General features: G+C 41.1%; 1 protein-coding gene across 2 annotated transcripts in view; it reads right to left on the reverse strand.

The window, feature by feature from the left end:
- The window catches only part of NRP1 (neuropilin 1), a 128,066-nt gene that overhangs the window by 72,038 nt on the left and 28,541 nt on the right, over positions 1-27,487 (reverse strand). For both annotated transcript variants that reach the window (XM_035130126.2, XM_035130125.2), the window contains exon 4: positions 181-362. In XM_035130126.2, the coding sequence (XP_034986017.1) occupies positions 181-362 (182 nt within the window). The remainder of the gene's footprint in view (positions 1-180; positions 363-27,487) is intronic.

A 27,487-nucleotide genomic window follows, 5' to 3' on the forward strand; every position in this document is an offset into this window, starting at 1 on the left:
ACATTTGAACCCAGGATTCCCATTAATACAACACTCTTGCCACTGATCCGTTATAAATTGCTATTTTAATTACCCCTATCCCCAATGCTAGGCCTCTTCAGTTTGAACAATCCCTATTGTTAATATTTTAGAATTCAAATAAATAGCGTGACAGAACAACCTTAAACTATTTTTGCTCACCTTTTTTGAAAACTTCATAGCGAATGGAAAAGCCTGCTCCATGAGTTTCATAATCAGAGACAAACTTGATTAAGAGGTATGGTCCTGTAGATATCACAGGAGGAGGGGCGATCTTGCCGCAAAACTTTCCCCATACTCGGCCATTTGCGTTGTCTCCATCAATCACTTCAACATAATCGTACCTGGTAGATAAATTGAAGAAATAAACTTTTAACTTCCAGGAAAGAAAAGAAGCTAATTAATTTAGGAACCATAGCCATGCAGCATACATAATGAAGAAAAATGCTAGCCTGTTTGGAAGCTGCGTTATTCTGAGAGATGTAAGCAAAATGCAATAATTAAAATGGACTACATCATGTCTGTAGACATCATCTGGCAACATGGAACTATTAGGAAGAATGGTGCCCATTATGCTTACAGACAATGTCAGCTAAAGTAACCAATTAACAAGAAAAAGGAAATCTCATGAGCACAATTCTGTATTATTAAATTGCATCCTTTGTCTATAGCGGCATTGTTATCAATACATAATACACAGCACGCTTTTCAAATGGCGAAGTTCTCGCCTGAATTCTAAAATTCATTTTCAGCTTTAATTTCTGTATAATACTTTAATTTCTGTATGTAGCTCTCTAAACATAGGTCCAGAGAATAATTTATGAAGCTCTAAATATTTAACGCTCTTTACTACTCCACTGTGTTCTTTATTGCTGTATATCTTAGCACATATCCTTTTTGCATCACATCACTTGAAATATCTTTATAACGTTAGATCTGTTGCACACACACACACACACACACACACACACACACACACACACACAAAGAACATGGCTTTAAGTTTTATTTTGAAATGTCTAATCTAAGTGACTGGATTGATTATATTCATACAGAACACAATAATGATAATTTATATCCTACTGTTTCATCTGTATGGGCATGTTAAAATAAACTTCTGTATAATAAACTCCAAATGAAAGGATAAGAGATGAATATTGCATTGATTGAAAATGCATATCTGCCTTATACAAACTCAGCCATTACTCTATCTAGCTTAAAGCGGCTCACTCTGACTCAAGGCAGGTCTTCAGTGCCGTAGAGCAAGACTTCACCACCAGAGAACCTTTCAACCATAGAAACTGAGGACTGAACTCAGAACCTTTTCAATGCAAGACATAGATTCTGCTAAGGAGTTATGCCCCCTCCCTTATTGATATTGGAAGTTTACCTAAGTATAAGAGTGAAATCAGCAGCTAAAAAACTTATGGGTCAAGAATCACATAACTGGTTCTACACACCAAGGAAAGCTATGGGCTTGTTATTTCTCGAATTTCCCAATGTGCTATTGCAGTAATCCTCAAGTATTATTATTATTATTATTATTATTATTATTATTATTATTATTATTATTGATGCATTTGCTGTCCTGAGTTCCTTCAGGAGGAAGGGCAGGATATATGCCCAGTTGATCACTGTGGTCTGAGGGCAAGTTCCAAACATCATAGAAGCTCAATCCACAGCAACTTGGAGCAGGGCTTTTGGTGTGACTGTCCCTGTTCTGTGGAATAGAATTCCTGTCGAGATACATTTGATGCCTGCTATATGCACTTTCTGGAAACAAGTGAAGACATTTTTTTTGTGCCAACAGGGTTTCCCAGGGGGATAAATGTGTCTTTACCATTAGTGCCCACTTGTTAGCGTTTTAGTCTTGTTTTAAGTGTATTTGTTGTTTTTGTGTTCACACTGGCAATGTTCATGTTCTAACAGCACGAGAAGAGCCTGTTGGATCAGGCCGATGGCCCATCCAGTCCAGCATCACATTCTCACAGTGGCCAACCAGATGCCTGAGTACAAGAGCATTCTCTTCCCGTCCCGTTTCCTTCAATTGATATTCACAAGCATTACAACATTGGTGACCACATGTTTGTGGTGGTAGACAATTAGGTCTACCTGGGTTCCACCATAACCAACAATCTCTCAACTTTCTTACTTTTCTCCAAGCAAAAGTTCTTAATTATTTAATCCATTTGTATAATGCCATGCTGTATAACAAGTTAAGTGGCAATTGTCCAAAACGGTTCTGCTCTACCTTGGCAGTGTAAAATGAGATTTTATAAGATTCCAAGCATGTGCACTCAGCATTCAGCAGACCAGATGTCCAAATTGTTTACTATGAACTATGGGACCAGATCACCCAACCAAACCATCATTTATCAGATGAGTGTCTTCTCGGTCTAGGTCCATTCTCCCATCTGCTTATTTTTGCAAATGTTCTGTGTAGTTTACATCCAGATCAAAAACTTTCACTTCTTTCCAAGCATGCTTACTTTCAGAAGGGGGATAGTTGAATCTCCAAGTAACTCTGCCACAGCTGGTTCTGGGAACTATAATTCTCAAACCCACACAAAGAAATCTTGTATTTTTGGAACTGAGGAAAGACTGCCTGCCACTGGTTTATACTTCATTAAATAATTATAGCTCTTCCAACAATTAGCTGGACAGATGTCTTGTCATTTTCCTCTTCCTGTTCATGTCCCCCTTCCTGGCCATTGTTTTGCCTACTGCTCCCTCATTACTACAGATCTCCTGTTTTGCTTTCGTACAAAGAAACCCATACATCGTAATGACCACCATAATTTTTAGTTACAGGTAGGTAGCCGTGTTGGTCTGACGTAGTTGAAACAGAATAAAAAAAATTCTTCCAATAGCACCTTAGAGACCAACTAAGTTTGTCATAGGTACGAGCTTTCGTGTGCATGCACACTTCTTCAGATACACTGAAACAGAAGTCACCAGACCCTTATATATAGTGAGAGGGTGGGGAGGGGTATTATTCAGAAGGGGGGTGGGAATGGGTGATTGGCTGATAGGTGTGGTAAACGTATCATACACCCGGATAACACCATTACTGGCCCCAACAACATCAAACATACCATCTCAGGACTATTTAATTGCTCATCTTCTAACATTGTGTATGCCATCAAATGCCAACAGTGCCCTTCAGCTCTCTATATTGGAGAAACAGGCCAAACCCTTCGCCAAAGGATAACATAAATCTGACATCAGGAATCACAAATCAGAGAAACCAGTAGGTCAACACTTCAATCTCCCAGGACATTCTATACAAGATCTCAAAGTAGCTGTCTTATTACAAAAGAATTCCAGAAATAGACTGGAAAGAGAAGTTGCTGAATTGCAACTTATTACCAAACTTAAAACCATGGAGAGACCTGGTCTGAATGGAGACATTGGATTCTTATCTCATTATACATGATAAAGCTATTTTTAGCCATCTCACCCCTTGCTTTTTCCTGTAAGACCAATTGCAGTCGTTAACAGTCATCCACAGGTTTACCACACCAATCAGCCAATCACCCATTTTCACCACCCTTCTGAGTAATACCCTTCCCCACCCTCTCACTATACATAAGGGTCTGGTGACTTCTGTTTCAGTGTATCTGAAGAAGTGTGCATGCACACGAAAGCTCATACCAATGACAAACTTAGTTGGTCTCAAAAGTGCTACATCAAAAAAAACCAAGATCATGGCCACTGGTCCCATCACCTCCTGGCAAATATGCGGACACGGGCAGCCCGGCACCGGAAGTCGGTTCTGCACATGTCTGGACATGCGCAGAAGTGACTTCCGCTGCTGCGCCGCTGCTGATCCCTTATTTTCCAATCCGGAAGTTGACAGCTATGATTAGGTTGTGTAATGTATTTAGGTGGACAGATCCAATGACGTAAATTCGAACTTTTTTTTTAACCCTGCAAGACAGCACTACAACCTACACTGCATCTACAAATATAATTAGTTTTTAAAAACTGATCTCAAATATCAATGCAAAACAGGGAAAAGATGGGTACTCCTAGGATGATCCTAGGAGTGAAGGATTGGAACTAGGCTGTAAGAAGGATGCTGGAAAGTCATGAAATGGCATGTCCACATGTTGATTTGAGCCCCATTCTAATACCTAGAAACGGACCAGTATGACAAATCTTTTATTTCTTTCTGCTCCATTATGTCGGCTTTTAAAATCCACCAACTAGCTTCCCTCCCACCCCACAATCTCATTTTCTTTTCATTATCCTACTATAACCGACATTAATCTGTTGCATTAATTTGTTCTGGCCATTTTGCCCCATTTGCTATGCACACTGAAATGGCCCAAATTATATCAATGTATGGAGGATTTTTTTTTTTTGTAATGGCAGTAATGTAAACTATATCTGACAATTCTGAAGTGAGCTGAGGGGTGGGGGTGGGGGTGGATGTCTTTACAATGACCAATGCCACTTTTAACAATGCAGTTCCAAACTGTCTGTGGCCCATTACTTATGTTTACATGAGATCTCAGGAGACAACTGCAAAGATGATATCACTAGTTAAAGTGGACAGCTAAAGGCTCTCTAAATTAAAAATGGCATTACATCACTGGCTAAAACTGTATGCCAGCTTTGGTATATATCAAACAGAAAATAAGACTGACCCTGATGGCACTGTAAACATTAACATATGTGAAATATTGTTCTAACAGCATTTCCTCTTATACATTGGATGCTTTAGTAGCCATTGATCAGCATATTAGCTTCGCTGTCCTTTTTCAAAGGCAAGGAAACAAAAAGAGGAAATGTTCACTCTGAGACGGTTTTGCAGATGTTTCATGTGGTTAAGATGGCACACAAAAAGATCAGAAAGACCGATTTACAATCGCCCTGCCTTTAAAAAAAAAAGAATCAAGGTTTTGCACATGTGTGTCTTATAGCATAACTGTTTGCTGCAGGCTTTTAGATTAGAGCAACAGTATTTCTCGTGGGTCAGGGTGATACTTTGGGGTTCTTGCACCTCCTGGGATTGCTCATGAGCGCTTACTGTTTACATAGATAGTCCTTTTCCCAATTTGTGAAATATTTATTGAAAAGTTAACTGAAAGAAAGAAGGCACACAAAGCTGCCAGCTGCTTTCTAAATTTAGCTGATCAGCTGCTTGATACACAGCCCAGCTGAAGCTGAAACACTAGGATTTAAGCTGTTTAAAAAGAACCAGTTAAAAACCTGATATTCTGAGAATATGGGTTGTGAGGATCAACACAGAACTTAGCGTAGGACAAAGTGGTTCATGGGATGGATCAAGCACACACCTGACTCCTGCAGCTCAGCTCACATTCATGACACTATTGCTCACTACAGTGGTACCTCGGTTTATGAACACAATTGGTTCCGGAAGTCTGTTCACAAACTGAAGCGTTCATAAACTGAAGCAAACTTTCCCATTGAAAGTAATGGAAAGTGAATTAATCCGTTCCAGACGGTCCGCGGAGTAAGCGTTCATAAACTGAAGCAAACTTTCCCATTGAAAGTAATGGAAAGTGGATTAATCCGTTCCAGACGGGTCCGCGGAGTACTTAAACTGAAGCGTTCATAAACTGAAGCATGGGTGTAATTGGTTCCGGAAGTCTGTTCATAAACTGAAGCGTTCATAAACTGAAGCAAACTTTCCCATTGAAAGTAATGGAAAATGAATTAATCCGTTCCAGATGGGTCCGTGGCGTTCATAAACCGAAAATTCATAAACCGAGGTGTTCATAAACCGAGGTTCCACTGTACTTTTTTCCAAAAGCTTTGCTGCAAAGTCATACCGGTAGGTGTATGATGAACTGTGCATGTGCTTGAGCCAATTCTAAGATTGTTAAGAAGGGCCCTTATAAAACCATAAGAAGACCAACATAATCAAGCATCCTGTTCTCACAGTGATCAAGTGGGTGGGAAGCCACTTCAAGCATGTGTGCCACATTCAGATTTGGGAAAGGAGTGCCATTATGTGACAGACTGCACACTTTGAATTCAGGAGGTCTCAGTTCCTAGCCTCTCCAGTTCAAAAGGAATCAGAGGTAACACTGGGAGGCAATGTGAAATGCTCTCTGCCTGAAAGCCAGGAGAGATGCAACCAATCAGAATAGAAAATACTGGCCTAGGTGGACAAATGATTTGACCTTGGTGTGAGCCAGAATCTAGGTTTCAATGGGTCCACCAATCCCCTTAATTAACTAATCTCTACAGTAATAAATTCCCTAACATCTAAGTACAGTGGTGCCTCGCTAGATGAATTTAATTCGTTCCACGGGTCTTTTCTTATAACGAAAAATTCGTCTAGCGAATCCCATAGGAATGCATTGAAATTTTTTTTGCCCATAGGAACTCATTAATTGAATTTCAATGCATTCCTATGGGAAACCGCGATTCGCTAGACGAATTTTTCATAAAACGAATTCGTCTAGCGAGGCAACCTCTGCTCGAAAAATCCTTTCATTAAGCGGAAATTTCGTTAAGCAGGGCATTCGTTAAGCGAGGCACCACTGTACTTTTTCTAACTAGCGTCTGCAAGACTCTCTAGTCTGTGAAGACTCACAGCTGTCCATGGAGGCACAGGTCAACTCCGTGTCCAGGGCAGCTGTTTATCAGCTCCATCTGGTACGCAGGCTGAGTCCCTACCTGCCCACTGACTGTCTCTCCAGAGTGGTGCATGCTCTAGTTATCTCTCGCTTGGACTACTGCAATGCGCTCTACGTGGGGCTACCTTTGAAGGTGACCCGGAAACTACAACTAATCCAGAATGCAGCAGCTAGACTGGTGACTGGGAGTGGCCGCCGAGATCACATTACACCGGTCCTAAAAGACCTACATTGGCTCCCAGTACGTTTCCGAGCACAATTCAAAGTGTTGGTGTTGACCTTTAAAGCCCTAAACGGCCTCGGTCCGGTATACCTGAAGGAGCGTCTCCACCCCCATCGTTCTGCCCAGACACTGAGGTCCAGCTCCGAGGGCCTTCTGGCGGTTCCCTCATTACGAGAAGCCAAGTTACAGGGAACCAGGCAGAGGGCCTTCTCGGTAGTGGCACCCACCCTGTGGAATGCCCTCCCACTAGAGGTCAAAGAGAACAATTACCAGACCTTTAGAAGGCATCTCAAGGCAGCCCTGTTTAGGGAAGCTTTTAATGTCTGATGGATTTCTGTATTTTAGAATTTCTGTTTTTTTGGAAGCCGCCCAGAGTGGCTGGGGGAACCCGGCCAGATGGGCGGGGTATAAATAATAAATTATTATTATTATTATTATTATTATTATTATTATTATTACTATTATTATTATTATTATAGGAGATTTTAAGCAGTTCCATTCAAATAAATGGGACTGAACTGCCTTGCATCTAGTTCAATATGTGAGGACCTGGTAACAACTTGGTAGCAGGGTTATCCACTTTCTGTGCACCAGCAATCCTTTTAAAGCACAGAACAGGCACTCTAGCAGCAATTTAGGCCAACTGACCATGAATGAGAGGTTGGCTCTTCAGTATAGCAATTCCTGCCATATGAGGTTTAAGCTACACATGATGTTTTCTTTCCTTATGTAAAGGTTGGGCTTCAGTGTGAGGTCAACATGAATGCGTTAGTGGAAGGGAATCATAACTCTATTTATGTGCTCCAGCTTTCCATTTCCAAAGCTGATGCTTTCAGATATGCAAAAACTGGTACCCTCCACATCTATTCTATTTAAGGCCAAAAGCAGCTGGGAAAGGGAGCAGAAGGGGACATCATTGTTCCTATTCCCATTCTGGTCTCTTGTTGGAGACTGCAACCTCAGCTGATGATTTGGGCAAGAAGGAAGGAAGGAAGGAAGGAAGGAAGGAAGGAAGGAAGGAAGGAAGGAAGGAAGGAAGGAAGGAAGGAACTACATTGGCTCCCAGTACGTTTCTGAGCACAATTCAAAGTGTTGCATAGCTGCCAAGTTTTCCCTTTTCTCGCGAGGAAGCCTATTCAGCATAAGGGAAAATCCCTTTAAAAAAGGGATAACTTGGCAGCTATGAAGTGTTGGTGCTGACCTTTAAAGCCCTAAACAGCCTTGGCTCAGTATACCAGAAGGAGTCTCACATCCCCATCGTTCTGCCCAGACACTGAGGTCCAGCGCCGAGGGCCTTCTGGCGGTTCCCTCACTGCGAGAAGCCAAGTTACAGGGAACCAGGCAGAGGGCCTTCTCGATAGTGGCACCCGCCCTGTGGAACGCCCTCCCACCAGATGTCAAAGAGAACAACAACTACCAGACTTTTAGAAGACATCTGAAGGCAGCCCTGTTTAGGGAAGCGTTTAATGTTTAATAGATTATTGTATTTTAATATTCTGTTGGAAGCTGCCCAGAGTGGCTGGGGAAACCCAGCCAGATGGGCGGGGTATAAGTAATAAATTTATTATTATTATTATTATTATTATTATTATTATTATTATTATTATTATTATTACATCTGATTAATATATGTAGCTAAAATAACTTTGACCAACACAGATTATCAGGACTAGGGAGGACCTGCATCTGCATGTAATGGGAAACAATTATTTTGCTGCTGAGGTCTCTACATTTAATTGCTTTTCAGAATAAACACCTTCCAGAATCCCACAGATTTTAGAGCCAGAAGGATCCCTGTGATGCTTGCCAATTCCACTGTAACCACAAAAGAAACTAAGATGGAAACCCCCCCCCAATTCTTCTGCAGAAATATTCAAATGGCTTTCACAGATGTATTAAGATCGCAAAGAATGTAATCCAGCCTCCAACAAATTCTGCATCTAGTCTGACACAATTATTGCTTCATAAATTCTGTGACATCCACATGGCAAGATTAGCAGTGAGTATATAGATGGGAAAAGAGAAAGTGAAAACAGCCAGTGTTCTGTGAACATCCCATCCTAGCAATAAATAAAATTATTCAGTCCTAGAAGTTACATCAAGGCAATAAAGCTTATGCTCAAAGTGTCCTTAAAAATGCAATTCATGGGGATTACTAAACGAAGCACACCTGTCATTTCAACACCTATTTCAAAACGCCAGCCAAGTCCACAGTGCAATAGTTAAAAACAAAAACCTGAGAATGTACATTCACAACTTGAAAACAGCATTGTTACTGAAGAAGCTAGGGAAAGCAGCTTGTATCTCCCTCTGGAGTTGGTACCAGTTCCACTCCATAAGTTTGTCATTAGAAAATGCTGTGCCAGGGATGCAAGTTGGCACACTGGCATGCCTCTAAGGAGACTAAATGTGTCACTTCAGCAGCATACCCAGACAGGATTGGCACACATCCCAGGATGCTGAGCTTGCATTTGTGGCTCTCCCAGCCAGCAGAATCATTGCTCTGTTATTGCTATCAATGGCATGGCAAATATTTTTACAACATTATAGCTCTACAGGGTCTAGAAGAGCATGGCTATCTGAATACAGACATGTAGCCAAGTACCGCTTAAAGCTTTGTGTTATAAACAGCAGTGGTATTTGGGGAAATGGGAGAAACAAAATCTGACTACTTGTGGCTTGTGTTTGGGTAGATGCCCAGATTATGGTAAATAAACATAACCATACAATCACATTTGCACTCCCTAGGTTCTCCTGAGAAATCTCATTTCCACAATCTTGGAGGCTTGAACAGAGCAGAAGCACTCCTTGTGTTTTAAGGCAGGCTGCATATGGCTCCCTGTTAAAATGGAAAGTGGCTCAAGGGCAGGGTGAGAATCTTTCTCCATTTCTTTTCCAGTTCCACAATCAGTGGCTGAACATGCTGCTGCTAGACAGTCATAATTTTATGGTTCAGTAAAAACAATGTCTGGGAAAGATTCCCGCCAGAATTGCAAACGAACACAGAATCCTCTAAGGATCCTTATGCAAGGATTGCAAAAGACTATTTTGAAAGCGTTGAGTTACAGCTTCAGGAAAAAGGGTAGGCAGCAGTTATTAAAAAACTAAAAAAAGAAAGGATGAGATCGTATTCATTGTAAACCTGCTCCAAAATATAGGTTGGGGAGAATTCCACATTCCCATCTTAAAATATTAGACAACAGTGAATTGCCCATGTCGGTTTTTTTTTTTTGTCTTCTGAAGAAGCCTGTGACCCTGTACGTGATGCATTGCAAACACTGCTGTTGGTAGTAAAGGCAATTGTATAGCATTGCTGAGTGCTGAAGTCAGCTACTGTACTAACTTACTTATTAAGTTCCTGTCCCATCCTTCTTCCTAAAGGAGTCAGGCTTGGAGAGATTTCCATGTCAATGGGCAATAGGATCTTAAAGTTTCTGCTCAGAGTTCATGCAGTATAATGCTATATGCTCAGAGCTAGAATTGTTCCCCTTGATCCTATCAATCAGCATTCGATCTACGTGTTGAATATTCTCCTCTGAGTATTGTAAGTCCTCCCCATGGGTGTTTCGCTCAAGACACCTGGTAGAGGAAATCTGGCTTTATTGGAAACAGCTTAAAATACCAGCTGTTTCCATAAACTCTGGGTATTGCATACGAGACTGAGGGCGCAAGGGGTGTGAAAAATGTTTGAAAGGTTGCATTTTCAAAACAATAGCACATGTGAGTTTCGGGTGTCTGTGTATTAACATTTATCAACAGACAGCAAAATTCAGGGCTGTTTTTAGGGGGAAACAGAAAATAGCATGAGACCCAATCACAATTAAGTAATGGATGTTCAAATCAGTTTGATGCTTGTGGAGAAAAGAGCTGCAATCATAATCTAACCCCACTTATCTGGCAGTAAGCCCCATTGAATTAAATGGGACTCACTTCTGAATAGAGATGGCTAGGATTGCAGCCAAGTTTTATTAACATTTGGGTCTGCTATTAAGTTAGGATAAGCAAAGGATATATTATGTTTGCTTACACCTGGTTGTTTTTATTTCACACACAGCTAGACTAGAGAGAGAGAAGCAAAAGCCACAAATTACTTGAAGGAAGGCTTCCAGTGCTTCAGTAGACCCATATACCAATACAGTACTGACGATAGGCTGAGACCGTGGGATTTACAGCTGTTGACATCATATTGGACAACAGACATTGGGTGACAGACATCCCAATACAAATCCCAGTTTGTTATGAAGAGACACTGAGGTCAGATATGGTGCTATCAGTTTATCTAGAAAGATAAAGCCAAAGAGATATGTAATGTACAAAACTAGCTGTTGCTTTCTCTCATTATAGCTTACACATTTGAGACTCTAAGGCAGGCATCCCCAAACTGCGGCCCTCCAGATGTTTTGGCCTACAACTCCCATGATCCCTAGCTAACAGGACCAGTGGTCAGGGAAGATGGGAATTGTAGTCCAAAACATCTGGAGGGCCGAAGTTTAGGGATGCCTGCTCTAAGGCATACTCAAAAGAATACATTTTTAAGGGATTTTTTAAAAAGAAATGTAAATATGTTAAAAAGCCTAGCTAATTTTCTGAGTTCTTTAAGTTTTGGCATTTTTGAGCAGCACTTATTTGCCCAACCCTACATTTCACACATACTTTAAGTTTCAGTCCATGCCAGTGGTTCCCAAACTTTCCCCCTTCCAATGGATCCCACAAAAATTGCTGAGGGCCTTGACAAACCACTTAATGATTTTTCTTCCTGTTGCAGCAGTTGCAATGTGCTGCGCTAGATGCTGTATTATTTTTAATTGCATTTTTGTTCCTAAAACATCAAATATTAATACAATAAAATGCAATATAAAAGAAACAATAAAAATACAATTAGAAATACACACACAGATATATAATGCAGACACACTGCGGACCACCTAAAGCTTCACATGCTTAAATGAGTGACCATGGGACATTATTTTTGGAGAAAAAGCGGTCAAATCTTGATCTGGAGCATAATCTCAATCTAAAGTATGTTCTAAAGTATGTTTTTCATCAGAAAACAGGCATGCAGCCGAATCCAGGTTGGGATCCTGCAGTTCCTTTTTCTCCAAAACAAAAACAGGAGGTTAAGCACACTTGTTTAAACATGTACCTGGCATCAGTAGTTTGCCCCTGAAAGAGACTGTCCAATTTGAATGACACTTGTAAAATACAAAGGTGCAAACAACCTCTCCAACCAGTAGATGGTGCTGTATTATTTCCTTACTGCTTAGCTGATTTTCTGCATGTTTCCTTCTTGTTCTTTTCTAAGACGTACCTGGAGGTGTTACCTGTCACTATTGTATAACCCTTCTACTATCTGTATATTATGGTGTCATGGGAGAAAAAGATATTTCCTGGTAGACTGCCTTGGTTTCTGACTGCATATAACAGAATTGAGCTGGGGGCCTTGTGGATTTGCCCTCAAAATAAAACTTCCATTTGGATGGCCACCACTGATGTTAAACCAGGTGGTGAAGTACAAGTAAACGTAAAACAAACATGAAAGAGCACCTACCTAACCCAGAAAGAGATTATAATACATAGAACTATTTGTTACACAGATCCCAGGTTGTCAGCAAAACTTTCAGACTCAAGCCCTTAACCCTGCAAGGCAGAGAGCAAGGGCATTTGAGTTTGCCACTTTTGAAAGCAACCTGTGCTCTGTGTATAGATTATATTGGTGCCCATAGCAGCGTCTTAAAATCTGGCAATGGAGAGTATACAGCTTTGAATGGCAAAGAAGCTGCTGCTCTCCTTCGAATGTGCTAGTGGGTACAGTGATCCTGTCCTTGTCTCTCAGCTGGCACCCCCTTCCCAGGCTTGTGCTGGGAAGAGCCAGCGTGGTGTAGTGGTTAAGAGCAGTGGACTCATAATCTGGTGAACCGGGTTCGCTTCCCCGCTCCTCCATATGCAGCTGCTGGGTGACCTTGGGCTAGTCACACTTCTCTGAAGTCTCTCAGCCTCACTCACCTCACAGAGTGTTTGTTGTGGGTGAGGAAGGGAAAGGAGATTGTTAGCTGCTTTGAGACTCCTTAGGGTAGTGATAAAGCGGGATATCAAATCCTAACTCTTCTTCTTTTTGTGCTCCAAGCTGGACTGCCGGAGCAAGCGTGAGAGCATGACTTCACCCAAACTTTAAGCACCCTCACCTGATGGCACGCACAAAAGCAACCTGAAACTTCTCCTTCATAAAAGTCGCTGCTGTATCAGCCTCTTCAAGTCCCTCCTGGCCCTGGGGAACAGCAAATGAGGGGATGGAGGAGATTCTATGCCCCCCCCCAATCTCAGGTGCCATCTCTTCCTCCAGTCCCGACTTCTGCTCTGCATCCTGCACCTCCTCTTCCCGTCTCCACCTGCTCAAATTCTTCCCTGGCCTCCAGCCCTGGCTCATGCCATGCGCAAAACTCCATCAATTGCTGCCTCTTGCCCTCATCCTCTGCCACCCATTCTTCAGAGCCCTGCCAGCCCCTGATAACCCACAGCATGCTCTGCTCCTCAACTGCACATCACACCCTCTCCTCTAACTAGGGGAGGTGGGGTCTGGGTTGCATTGTAACGCAAATTTATACTATTTGCCTTTCCCACACCAATAGGTGAACTTAAACACAGCAGTCCCTTGAAATTTGCACTTCCCCAAATTTTGTCATGCAGTTCTACGAAAGACAGGGGTAAGCACACACAAAAATGCTTATATTGGTGAAAATAATGGTAATTATAGTACAATGGCATTATATTAGGATAAATTAATTTCTTTATTTTTTAAAATAAAAGCTGCTGTGGCGTTCTCAATGTTGATGGATCCCAACTCCCATCAGCTCAACCGGTATCACCAGTGGTCAAGAATGATGGGTGCCATAGTCCAACAACATCTGGAGAGCCACAGGTTTTCCACTCATGCTTTAATGTGATTATTAAATTATACAACAAATGAGGACCCTTTTTAGAATAGTTTTATAATTTTGAAATGTTTCTATACCAGATGAATAATAATAATAGTAATAGTAATAGCAAATGCTATTTTTAGCCCTGGAAATAAGATTCGCCTTTTGTTAAAGAAGAAATGTTCCAAAACGCAAGAATTTCAAATTGGGTGGTGATGTGGGGAGAGAAAACACTTGGCAATTTAAAGACTTCAGATTTGATGGTGTTTTCCAGTGTCAAGCTGGTGAAGTTCAGCCTTTATAGGAAATTCACATGCCTTTAATTACTCCAGATCCAGTCCCCAAGTAAAAATGTGACATATGGAAGACATTAGAGTCATTTACAACTTGTTCGCCTCCCTACCTCACTGCAAAATGTTAGTTTCTGCCAACTTTCCACTGTTCTCTGCAAAATAAAAAACGCAGTCTGATTTTATTGGCTGTATATCTCAAAAGTCACAAGATTTATGAAATTACCAAGTCATTTTTCAATGTTCTGATTCATTGTTATTTATCCATTCTCCAGTTTCATTGCACTTTTTTGTTTTTTACAGATCATTTTGTTTCTGTAAAATACTGGGATTAGTTAACAACTTTGCTTGGCAGTGACTTTCTATGGGGCATTGAAGAAATGCATCATAGGAGGGAGAACCAATCACTAGAAGGCCATAGGAAGCTGTCTTTTACTGAACCAGACCATTGATTCATCTAGATCAGTATCATGTTAATGAGTGGCAGGAGCTCTCTGGGATTTTCTGAATGGGGTCAATGGCTCCATGCCTTCTTTTTTCTGAATTGACCTCTAAATCTTTTTTCATGAGGAGTTGATTCCATTATATAGATAGATCATTTCAATTCACATCCGCTGTCATCTTTTAAGGTCTCTCCCCAGCCCATGATTTTAATTTTACCTCTGTTTTTACGATTTTGTGACATTTTACTTGTTGGCTTTATTATGTAAACCACTTTATTATGTAAACCATAGGTAAAAACCTATGTTGCACTACAGCATTTTACAAACATTGTATATAAACGGAATAAACAAACGAATGAATGAATGAATGAATGAAGGCTCAATAAGGGCTGCCACTTAGTAAGCTTGAAATCTGGAAACTCTCAAGGGTTAAATAAAAACTATAATATGACTTAGACCAGAAGCATTAAAAATAATAATCAACCAATTAGTGCAATTTTCTGAACAGAGTGAACACAACCAATGTATCTATATAAAACAAAACAAAAAAGCTACTAAACCCATTAAGTGTTGCTTTTGATGTGCCTGACTGGTTTAATGATTTGCCTTTGGTTTGATGCTGTTTAACATGTAGTGCTGAACGCACTAATAAGGTCTCTTAATTGGTACGTATGGAATCATCAGGTCCCTTTCTTGGTATATCTAATGAGCACCGGGCATAAAGTTTGTACCATAATGAGAACGATGTCATTGTGCTCCTTTGACGGTTCCATGGAAATTTAGAGGAACCTTTTGATGATAGTAAGAACTATGAATCACATCAGCCAGAATGATTAAAAAACCTGCTTTATCAGCAATTACTAGTTATGATATGTGTGGCCGTAAGCTAAGAAACTCAGATAAGAAAAACTATTAGACTGATATTAGTTTTTCCTTTAAAAATGCATTTCAAACATTTGAAATACTTTATCTGTTGAGGTTAATCAATGACCACCACTTTGGCCAGGGCTCTTGTTTAATAAAACAGGAGGCTAAAGGAGGAACCAGGCTGTCAATGTACATTACAGCTCTATAATGCAGTTTATGGAAATTTTCCTCCAGGGTAATCAGGGAGTGATAATCTATAAATGCAGGAACATTGATAAGTATATAAATAATTCCATTCAGAAACATGAAAGACCATTAAGGCCAATGGCTAAGCACTCAAAAGGCTCCATTATTCTACACCCTTTACTTGGGCTTAGGCCCTGTAATGAACTCCATGTGAATTGACTCCAGAGTATACAAGGAATTGCTCTGAGGAATGCATCATTAGTATGGATTAATGACTTCCCCTATATGTCCATATCGCCAGTATGTCTGGCATGCACACATTTACTGCACACAATTACTGCGGGCTGCAACACTTAGATAACATTAAAATTATATATCATTGCAATTTTTTTTGAAATATATTGTCATATAAATAATGTTTAGTTCTGAAGACATTGTGATCCTCTGCAGGATCCTCTAATCTAGATTTAATTTCTATTGATTTCCAGCTAAGTGTATATAGAATTGCAGCATAAAGATTTTTCTAAAAAATGCAGTAACATTTTATTGCAACAGCAAAAGCATACAAAGAAATATATCAGACTTGGTCTAGTCCAGGCATCCCCAAACTGTGGCCCTCCAGATGTTTTGGCCTACAACTCCCATGATCCATAGCTTACAGGACCAGTGGTGGGAATTGTAGTCCAAAACATCTGGAGGGCCAAAGTTTGGGGATGCCTGGTCTAGTCTTTAGGCTAAAACTAAAATTAACCCCTTTGCTCAAAGACCCCTGAGTGGTTTATAATACCATACATAGAGTGGGTTGTCCACACACTTCTCCATCTGACCAGGGCCGGGCCAACGGCTAGGCTGGGTGGCGCAGGGCGCCAGGGCGCCCGCCCACCCGCCGCGGAGCTGCGCCCCCGGCAGCCGCGCTGTGAGCTGTGCCCGCTCGCACACCAGCCCCGCCCGGCCGCGCAGCTCTGGCTGCCTGCCGCGCTGGGAAACAGGGCGGGGGCGCCGGAGGGATCCATTGCACCACGGCGCCAGGGCACCAAATATACTTAAGACGGCCCTGCATCTGACGATTTCTCCCTGCCAGATGGATGATTAATTGCACCAAGGGCATGTCTAGAATCACTCCTTGCCCCCTCGGCCACCTACATAGGTGGCTACTACTATCAAAGTAAGCAGTTCTGGTCATCATTTTGGTACACCTCTGAGCTAGAGACGCAAGGTATATTCCACCAGCACACTGCCCATTTAAGTGCAGCTGGCATAACTTTCTGGAGACAATGGGTATTTCTGAAGGGTGCTGAAGAATTGTGTGATACAGGAATTGTTGCCTCTCTGGTTACTGTCTCTGTTTGCAGGTTCAATTGTTAATTGTAGTGCCTTAGAATACCTGAAAAAATCTGACCAGAGAGGACCGTGGGATTAAAAGAAAAAGAAAAAGTGTGTCAACACAACAGGAAATAATGTCTTACACTCTACCATGTATCCCTCCTCTCTCTTAAAGCTGCAGTCCTATATTAGCTTAAAAGGTAAAGGGACCCCTGACCATTAGGTCCAGTCGTTACAGACTCTGGGGTTGCGGCGCTCATCTCGCGTTATTGGCCAAGGGAGTCGGCATACAGCTTCCAGGTCATGTGGCGAGCATGACAAAGCCGCTTCTGGCAAACCAGAGCACCACATGGAAACGCCGTTTACCTTCCCGCTGTAGCGGTTCCTATTTATCTACTTGCACTTTGACGTGCTTTCGAACTCCCGACCTTCTAATCGGCAAGCCCTAGGCTCAGTGGTTTAACCCACAGCGCCACCTGCGTCCCATATTCGCTTACCTGGGAGTAAAACCCATTGAACTCAATGGGACTTACTTCTGAGTAGGCTTGCAAAGGATTAAACCATCAACATCATTTCCTGCTAAGCAATTCCAGCTCTCTATAATTCTCTGGCTTTGTCAGGGTTCAAGGGTGAAACATGGGTGATTTTTTTCAGGAGCTGCTCTGTGTTTGTATCTTGCTATTCTGCTCTAGGAATGTCAATTTCAAACATCTCCTACCTGAGAAATATGGAAAAAAGGAACATAAGGCTTCAAACCTATACTCCACTGACCTGGAAGTTAGTACCACTGAACTGAATAGGTATTAACTTTGGGGTAGACATGTCTAAGATTATACCATCAATCACTAAAACAACACTATCCATGTTCCTGAAAGAAAACAAAGCTCTAACATCTGTTAACAAACCAATCAACGTTTTCTCTAAACCCTCTTTAGTGCTGAATTATATTACCTTGATTTTAAACTACAGCTAGTTGTAACATGGTACCCATCATAATTTCAGTATATAAAAGTCGATCCTTTTAGTGCCATTTTTACTGTGCGTGCTGTTTAAGCTAAAATGTAAATACAGCCCCAGTTATAACTAGATTGATATTATGATAAAACATCCCATAGAAATTTAAAGCCACTAAGCCTGAGTTCAGCTTCTTTGTATCATATATCCCTGGAATGTCACAGCTTTTATGAGTTATGTGACCTTGTGATTTATATGGGCCTTGAGAAATAACTATGTGTTTAGAATGGGGGGAAATCGAGGCTAATAAAACTTCCCAGTAGCCTAAACGCAGGAACAGCTTGTTAGCTAGGGTCAGCCACATGACCCAAAGCATAGTGACAGCTCATTGTTATGGCTGCAAGATGGGCGGTTTCAGACATGGTAATAAAAAAACACACAACCCAATTCCAATGATTTTATTTTTTTAATTTTTTTTAAAGAGGAGCATATGTTCAAATGAATTAGAACTTTGAAAAAAAAAGTTTGGAATTATCATTCATGAAGTCATTCTGTCACATCCTAGGAAACCTTGGTCTTCCCAAACAGAAAGGGGAGTAAAATCCCTGTTGTTTTCAAAATACACTTTATGCATAGTTAATCTGCAAATATATTGCTATTCCTTCTAAAACAAATAGTTCATATATGATGCCCTATGAGCCTGAGTGTTCAATGGACACATGAAGTTCCACCTTCAGCAAGTATTTGTTTATATAGAGAAAAGAGATCAACATAAACATTTGTCCATGTGGACTTGCTCCTTTCATTGAAATGCACATAAATGTTTGATGTTTACACTGAAGTGCTGGAGAGACTCGAAACTGGGGTAAATATCTACAGAGCTTGAATGATTTTCTTTGAAGTCAATGAAGATTTCACTGATTTCAGTAAAAATGATAGAATATTTGGGCTGGAATGAATATGATCCCATAAATCTATTAGGAGCTATATGGAACTTGCAAGGTGCAAGTTTAAAAGACCAAAGAGATCCTCTCCTTCTTTGATTGTCTAAGAAATTTATATTTTCCTATGAATATTTCTTACGACTAGAGAACTGAATTTTATCAGCAAAACAAACATTGGTGGTTCCAGACGCCAGCTTCCAAGATAATCACAACCTGGAGAATGACCTTTGTGTTTGTTTCATAAGGCTCGGGAACGGCAAACACTAGCAGTGACTGTTTTTAATGTAGACATCATTGTAGTGGCTGACATTTTAAAAATTTCATAAATAATTGCATTCCTTGTGAACAGCTCTTCTACTTCATGCCTCACAGTATACGTATTGCTAAGTATTTCCTTTTGAAATTTTACAGCGAAACATAGCCCCATTTGTTCCATTGTAAAAATATGCAAGAGACAGAATCCCGTTCTTTATTGCATGTCTGAAACGGCAATAACCTCCTCTCTAGACACCTGCAGAAATCCCCATTTAACAAATAAAATGCATATAGTCTTCATTAGTTGTAAACTTAATTTGGTCTTTGGGGAAATATAAAGTCAGGTGGGACTAGCTTTTTCTTCCCTTCCCCTTTTCTCTTTTCCAGCAATTAAAACTTAAGAAACTTACATGTGAACATTTTAAAGTATTATTGCTCAAGTTATATAAAGAGGCAGTAGTTCTTTTTTAAATCAGGTAGGCACTTACAATTTTGATGTTTTATTGCCTGCCGAAAAGGTTTCTGTTTTGCCAAGCAGTTTTAGAATATTAATTTGATGTAGTGTTGATTATTTGTTCTGTATTTTATGATTTTATAAATGTACATTATAGTGATTGTACTGTGCACGGCCATGACATTTTCTCTCTCAACTTTCTGCACACCATGCAGAATTTTATAGACTTCTGTAATGCCACCTTTCTCTAAATGCTGCAATATTTCTCACAGAGAAGCTCTCCATTCCCTTGATCATTTTGGTCGCTGTTCTTTGAATGTTCTCCAACTTTATAATATCCGTTCTGAGGGGAGGCAACCAAAGCTGTGCACAGCATTCCAAATGCGGTTGTACCATTGATTTGTATTCATCTCCCCCCAATTCAGCCTCCCCCCAATCTGATCTGGAAGGTCCCTCAACTATTTAGAGCAAATTTGGGGAGCAGGCAGGGGGTTGCAAAATCTGTTTCACCAGTGGTGTACTGTTTTAATGCTGGATTGACACCACTGCATTTCACCCTGTAAGATTTATTTATTTTATTTAAAGTCGCATGTACAGGTCACCACCCTTCATGCAAATAGATTCCATGGCACTGTAGCATAGGCACGAATGAAATTTATTCATACCAAATACAATGTACCAGAAACATTTAGAATTCATTAACAAAATGAGAAGAGGAAATGATAAACTTATTAAACTGTGAGATAAAAAAGGCAGGACCCTCAGCATGTTGATCTGTCCTGCCTCCAGATTTCTAGAATGTAAAGTCATGTTGTAGGAGACCAAATATACCATTAAAATGGACTTGTGGTTTTTTGTTTGTATTTTTTTTTAAAAAAAGACAGCTTTCTATTCTGGACAACAGCCATATGAGAAATATGTAAAATCACCCCACAACTGGCCCTACTAAACATTTTCTAAGACAATAATGCCCACTTACATCACAAAGAACTCATAACCCACCTACCCTCAGCAGCCAGAAACACCATAAGCACACACTGGAGAGACCTGTCAGGAGTAAACATGGACCAATGGTACTAAATAGTATGGGAAACAGCATTAGTAGAAAAATTAACCAATAAACTGAAACTGACACGGGGACAAATAGAAGAAGATGCCTTCACCCCAGTAAAGGTAAAGAGTAAAGGGAGCCTGACTGTTAGGTCCAGTTGTGGACGACTCTGGGTTTGTGGTGCTCATCTCGCTTTACTGGCTGAGGGAGCCGGCATACAGCTTCCGACTAAGCCGCTTCTGGTGAACCAGAGCAGCGCACAGAAACACCGTTTACCTTCCCGTCGGAGTGGTACCTATTTATCTACTTTGACGTGCTTTCTAACTGCTAGGTTGCCAGGAGCAGGGACCGAGCAATGGGAGCTCACCCCGTTGTGGGGATTCGAACCACCAACCTTCTGATCAGTAAGCCCTAGGCTCTGTAGCCCCAGTATGGCTCCCCTTTATCACATACACAGCCCAACAAGACAACGACAAGAATCCACCAACAGCATATGAATCAATATGGCTAACCTGATCCAAAGCATCCACCCGCCTCACTCGCACATGAAAACGAAGTCCACCACAGCCAATCACAAACAAGCAACCACACCCTAGGCCAACCCCAACTTCTCTCACCTCCAAAGCAATACAAGCAAATAGCAAAGAGAACCTGCACAAACGATGCCGACACAAAACCCCCACACATACACTAAGTAAAATAGAAACATCGCCACTCGACCCCACCCCACCCACCTCCCCCCTTTCTTCCTAATGTAACACTAATGTCTCAACAAATGAAACTGACCTGTAGATAATGTAACTTGGAAAAAAGAGAGACACTGCACATACTTTTGTAAACCAATAAATCTTTAATAAAACATACATTAAAAACACACACACACAACATACTTTCAAATAGTACTGGTACAGTATTGATGGTTTGGTATAAGGTTTATCTTATGCTTAATAGCATGTTTTGTACAATGGAGCCTCTGTGTCTTAGTGTAGGCTATCTTTCCTTTCACTGAATCTGAAGAAAGGATGCTATTAAATATTCTGTCATACCTGTAATACCACTGCAAGCATCATTCTAATAAATCTCACAGACTTTGCCCCTTAAACTCTCCAACTTTTGTCACTGAAAAGAGAACAAAGAGATCTTAAACAGTACACCCAGTTTCTGGTCTGTCACTGTTGCCTGTGACATAAACTATTGTGCTGTCCTACCAATTACATCAAACCTCCCTATAATAAGCATCATTACAAGAACATCTCTTCATAACACATAAATGCTTGGGGGCACAGACTTGTCGAGATGAACAGGGACTTACGCACATAACTCCCATTAGCGTTAATAAGAGTTGGCAATGTAATTCCCAAGATATTGGAAAGAGACTATTGTGCATCCGCTGGTGCTCAAAGATAGGAGTTTTAATTATAATGAGCCTAGAGAATAAAGGCTGTAATACTGAACACTCTTAAGTCCCATTGACTTCAATGCAATGTCTCTTCAATGAGACATATTCATGAGATGGGATGGCTGCTATGGGATCATTTTCACTTCTTTCTGAGCAGGGAAATACTTTTTAGCTGGAATCACATCATTTATGTGAAGGTCAGGGTGTCTCAAGCCAGCGAGTGGCATCAGTTTCAATTTGCCTGCCCCTAAATTATTTTGGAGGAAGTTAATCTAAGTAATTTAACAATGCAGCTATCCCTCCATCTCCCAAGCTATGGCAGCCACTCACCATCTACTTCCTTTGAACATCCCTGTGGATAAAACAGGGATCCAGCCATACAGATTACATAGTCTGCAGACAGCCTTGTAAAACACTAGGGGTCCCAGGTAGCCAGACTTAGGCATCTTATTCAATGTGCCATCATGGCAGCTTATCAAGCTGTGGAGGGTCCAGGAAAAAAATTCCGGTTGAGTACAGAAGGAGCAAAGTATACTACTAGGTGGGCAAGTTAGGCCCACAACTCCAAAAGAAAAATAACAGTATGTTAATGACAGAGCCCAGCAATGGGGAGCAACTTTCTGCTGCTGGTGCAGCCTATGTATCATGGATTGGCTGGATGCAGAGGAGTGGTGGGAGGCTCTAGCTGGGAAACCCCCAGGGAAGAAGGCTCAGAGCCAGGGGACAATGATGCATGGTCAGAGGCAGAAGATGGAGCAGGTGGGAGGATGAGGTGTCAGAAGTTGAAGAGGCAACAGGGTTTAGTGAGCAGGAAGAGGCTGGGGCAGAGGGCAATCCAGAATCAGAGGCAGAAGAGGAGGGGTCGAAAATGCAGCCGTTGAAGAATCCAGGGAGTCTCCTCTTCCTGCTGTGACCAGCTCTCCTCCCCAGTGGTCTCTTAGACACTTAGAAAAATGAAGAGGGCAGCACAATGAAATACAAGGTGACGGAGCCTTAGGCTGCTGGGGAAGGAACCGTTGGAGGAGTCTGAGAGAGAGGTGGGAAGGGGGGGGCCTTCAGTCCTTGCAACAGCCTCACTGGGGCAAGACCTACTAGGAAGAGTTGCTGTGATCACTAGGCCTGTGATGTTGTGGTTTCTTTGAACAAAAAGTTAACTTCATGGACACTGGCGTTTTTACTCCTGAGCTACTCCTGAGCTACTATGTGATCAAGAGCATTTGGGTGCTTAGGTGCCACTAATGCAGTGGTCAGAGGACCATCCTGTAACTTCTAGTTCAGCAGTGTCACGAGGCTAATAGGGTTCCACTACGTCCTACAAAGTCCCAGACTCTGGCCTGGTTGCTCAGTTTGAGCACTGTATTGTTTGAGTTGCATTCAGACTCTCCATACTTATTTGCCTGTTTTTGCTTCACATCACCAGCCCTGACAATCTTGCAGCTGCCCCCCATCAGACATGAGGAGAAGCAGAACGAGATGACGAAACAGCAGCCATGCACCACAAGGATCAGCTGTACTTATCTCCAACAAAAGAGTTCTGTGGAGCATATCCTACTGATCTCTATCACTGACAAACACAAGGATAATTACTCGCAAAATGTTTTTTAGGAATGCAATTAGGATTACATTGCTAACAAATGTATAACTACAAGGAAGCTATAGCACATCTGTTGTTGCATATCCATTTAGTGCTTTAGCATATGTATGTGAATTTATAAAAATGAGTTTCTTAAAGTTGAAAAAGAATTACAGATAAGCCTCGTTATTTTTCATCGGCTCTTATCAGCATCACCTAAGGCACATTTCCAGTTCTTGTCAAATTACTCATATTTCTATCAGTGCTAAAGAGCCTACCACAAATCCTGCAGCTTGTGCAAGCTTCAAGTATCCTTGAATATTTCATTAATATTTACAAATGTATGCCCAGAGTTTCAATAGTTGCTCACATGAACTGTGAAGTGCCAATGTAGCAAAGCAGAAATCCGCTTTTGGAATAAATTGTCACGGGCCAATAAGAAAAACAAGAAAAGGAGCAGAGAGGGAGGTTGCTTCTGTGCCGTGCCATTGTTAAAAACAAGAGAGCATCTCAGCTAACAGTTTAAAACAGAGGCCCATTGCTTGACATTTAACTGTCTTTTTTGATCGCTTTTCTCTTCTGGTTCCCTGTGTTGTGCGACACTATGGGGGGCAATACACAGAAGGTTATAGATTAAATACCACACTTATTCTGCCAGTAGCACTTTTAGTGGGAGGGAAATGATGTGTGCCTTCACAAAGAGCGTACTCCCTGGGTGTCTGAAGCAAGCAACCTTTATCTACAACTTCTAAAAGCTTTCCAAGCACAAACCGATCCATAAAGCTGCCAACTTCAAATTTCCCACTATTATCAACACATTAACTTTTCAACATTCTTGTCAATTCAGTCCACATTCACAAGCACCTGAGACTTAAATAATGTAGGGTGGATGAAAATGTATTTAGCAAACACTGGCTATGAAAAACCAAACAATGCATTGTGTGCGTTTGTCTTGCAACTGGTTCACTGTAGCTACATGGTGACACTTAAAAAAAATAAATCACCTTCTACCAACCCCCAGTTTGAGGAGGAAATGTTTGATTTCAAAACTCCTTCATAATATAAAGATAACACATTTGGGACAGGGGGACTATGAAAATCATATTGTAAGGTTGGTGGATGCATCGAATATATGGACATATCTGTCTGTGGCACAAGTTTTAAAATCATGTTAATCACTCTCACAAGCTTGCAAAACACACAGTCCTATGCTATTCAGTGATATTACAGTGCACAGTCCAAGTCAAATGCTTCCCCATTAAACCCCAAACAATACAAAAACACATAAAAAAGCTGCATAACGCAAAGCAAAGCAAAGCAAAGCAAAGCAAAGCAAAGCAAAGCAAAGCAAAGCAAAGCAAAGCAAAGCAAAGCAGCAAGCAAGCAAGCAAGCAAGCAAGCAACAACAAATGAGTCAGAATAACCTGCCTGGTCAAAAATCCCAGCAGAAGATATGAACATTACATCTCTTCTGAAAGGACAAAAAGGAAGCAGAACTGCAAACCTCTAGGGGAAATAATTCCACAGCCCTGTAGCCAAAAATGTAAAGGAGCTGCTTCTGGCTTTGACATTGAATGTGTTGGCACAGACAAGCCTGGAGGTGATGGCAGTACACTTCAGCACTGGAAGATCTCTATCCAAGAAGACGCTTCTTCTTCTTCTTTGGCGATCACTTGTAGCTGAGTATTATTGTCTTCCATAAACACGGTTTTAACAATGGGTCCGTAAGTGAGACAAGCAAAGCTGAGAGGAAAATATTCCTAGCTACTGCAACACCTGGCTTATCAAAATATTGGGATGGATTAAAAAAAAAAAGCTTGGCCTGTCGCTCAACATACAAAAAACCAAAGTGCTGCACCAACAAGTACAAAATAACCCCTCTGCAGCACCACAAATCCAACTCAATGGTGTAACGTTGGAAAATGTCGATCACTTCTCCTACCTGGGCAGTTATCTTTCCACAAGGGCCGACATTGATGCCGAAATCTAGTATTGCTTGAGCTCTGCAAGTGCGGCTTTCTCCCGATAGAAGTGCAGAGTGCTTTAGGACCAGGACATTTGCAGGGAAACCAATATGCTTGTTTACAAAGCTATTGTACTACCAACCTTACTGTATGCTTGTGAAACACTTATAAACACCATCTCCAACTCCTCAAAAGATTCCATCAATGGTGACTCCGAAAATTTTTACATATCACTTGGGAAGACAGGCGAACTAATACCAGTGTACTGGAAGAAGCAAAGATTACCAGTGTTGAAGCAATGATACTTCAACATCAACTTCATTGGACTGGTCATGTTGTGCAGATGCCTGATTATCGTCTTCCAAAGCAACTACTCTATTCCGAACTTAAAAATGGGAAGCGTAATGCTGGTGGTCAACAAAAGAGGTTTAAAGACTGTCTCAAGGCAAATAATAATAATTATTTTTTTAAAAAAAGTAGTATAAACACCGACAACTGGGAAGCACTGGCCTGCGAGCGCTCCAGTTGGAGAACAGCCTTTACCAAAGGTGTCACAGGCTTTGAAGACAATCAAACTCAGAACATAATAGAGAAAGGTTCTAAGAGGAAGGGATGCTTGGCAAATTTACACCGTGATCAATTCCCACCCGGAAACCAATGTCCCCACTGTGGAAGGACGTGTGGATCCAGAATTGGCCTCCACAGTCACCTCATTGTTAAAACCGTGTTTATGGAAGACAATCTTACTCAGCTATGAGTGATCGTCAAAGAAGAAGGAGGAGGGATGGATCAAGCAAAGCTTCCACATATTGAAACTTTAATCTATCACAGGTAAATCTGCTCCCACAAAGATCAGAGGAGATCCCACAAGACTTGCTGAGAGTTCCTACAGATCTTGCAGAACTAGTCATGATGTTTTTAAGAGCTGGGATATACAGATTTCTCCCTACCCTCAGGACTAACAGCAGCTTTGGAGAATGAACACACTTTAGATCAGGAGGAAATGGTTAAAACCCCTATTTCCTGATCAAATTTCTATCATCCTGTAGGTGCGCTTTTAAGTTGTTGCAGGGGATTTTTGGTGTACTTTTTTTTAAAAGCAAGAGATCCTAATCACAGATCTCCCATGTCACATCTAATTTGGCCCTGTGCCTTCTGCTAAGATCCAACATCTGATAGCTGCTTCAACTGCTGTATGACTTTTTGAAGCTTGGTCTCTTACGGCCTCTTGTTGTATCTCACATGTTCACCTACCCTTCAATATTTTCTATTATTGTTTGCAGCTTGGCTTAAATGATCTTATGCGGACATGATCTTCTCCCCTCGTCCTGCTCCGTAGTTTCTACTTGTATTATCCTGTTCTGATTTCATCTCACCCAACAAATAAAACAGCTACACTTGCAGCCAATATATATATGGCACTATACTGACCTTTGGCTCTCTCACTTTGTCTCAGTATAGAAATTTATATAATAAACAATAATATCCTGTGCTAACAGAGACCCCTAGCTTCATTGGGCTGGATTTTATTTTATTTTTTCACAGCTTGCCCAAACTAATTAATGAGGTTCCAGTCCTGTGTCAGACGTATGACGCAGTGATCACAGTTATGGAAACAAACAAACAAACATTACTGTTTTTATACACCAGGTATTCATACTTTAGCAATTTACAGAGCAAACAGAAACTATGTTCACATAAGCACTTTCATTCCACTCCATCTCCTTTTACATTTGTACAACCTCATTGCCCTTGTGGCTGCATGGTTGTAAGCAACAACAGAAAACTATGCCAATTCCATCACGAGTGCAATTTCATTCTGACTTCCACTAGGGAGTTAATCTGGCCCATTGTGTTAAGTGTTTGCCATCTGCTAAAGCACAGAACAAACCACAGAAGAAAAAGAAAACCCAGCTAAAGCAGTCCATTCACATAATAAGGATGTGAACCTAACATAGTCATGGGAAACTATCATTTTTCACATACGCATTGTGAATCAGTTCCCAGACTTTTGT

The sequence above is a fragment of the Zootoca vivipara genome, chromosome 12 (genome assembly GCF_963506605.1).
Source record: "Zootoca vivipara chromosome 12, rZooViv1.1, whole genome shotgun sequence".
NCBI lineage: Eukaryota > Metazoa > Chordata > Lepidosauria > Squamata > Lacertidae > Zootoca > Zootoca vivipara.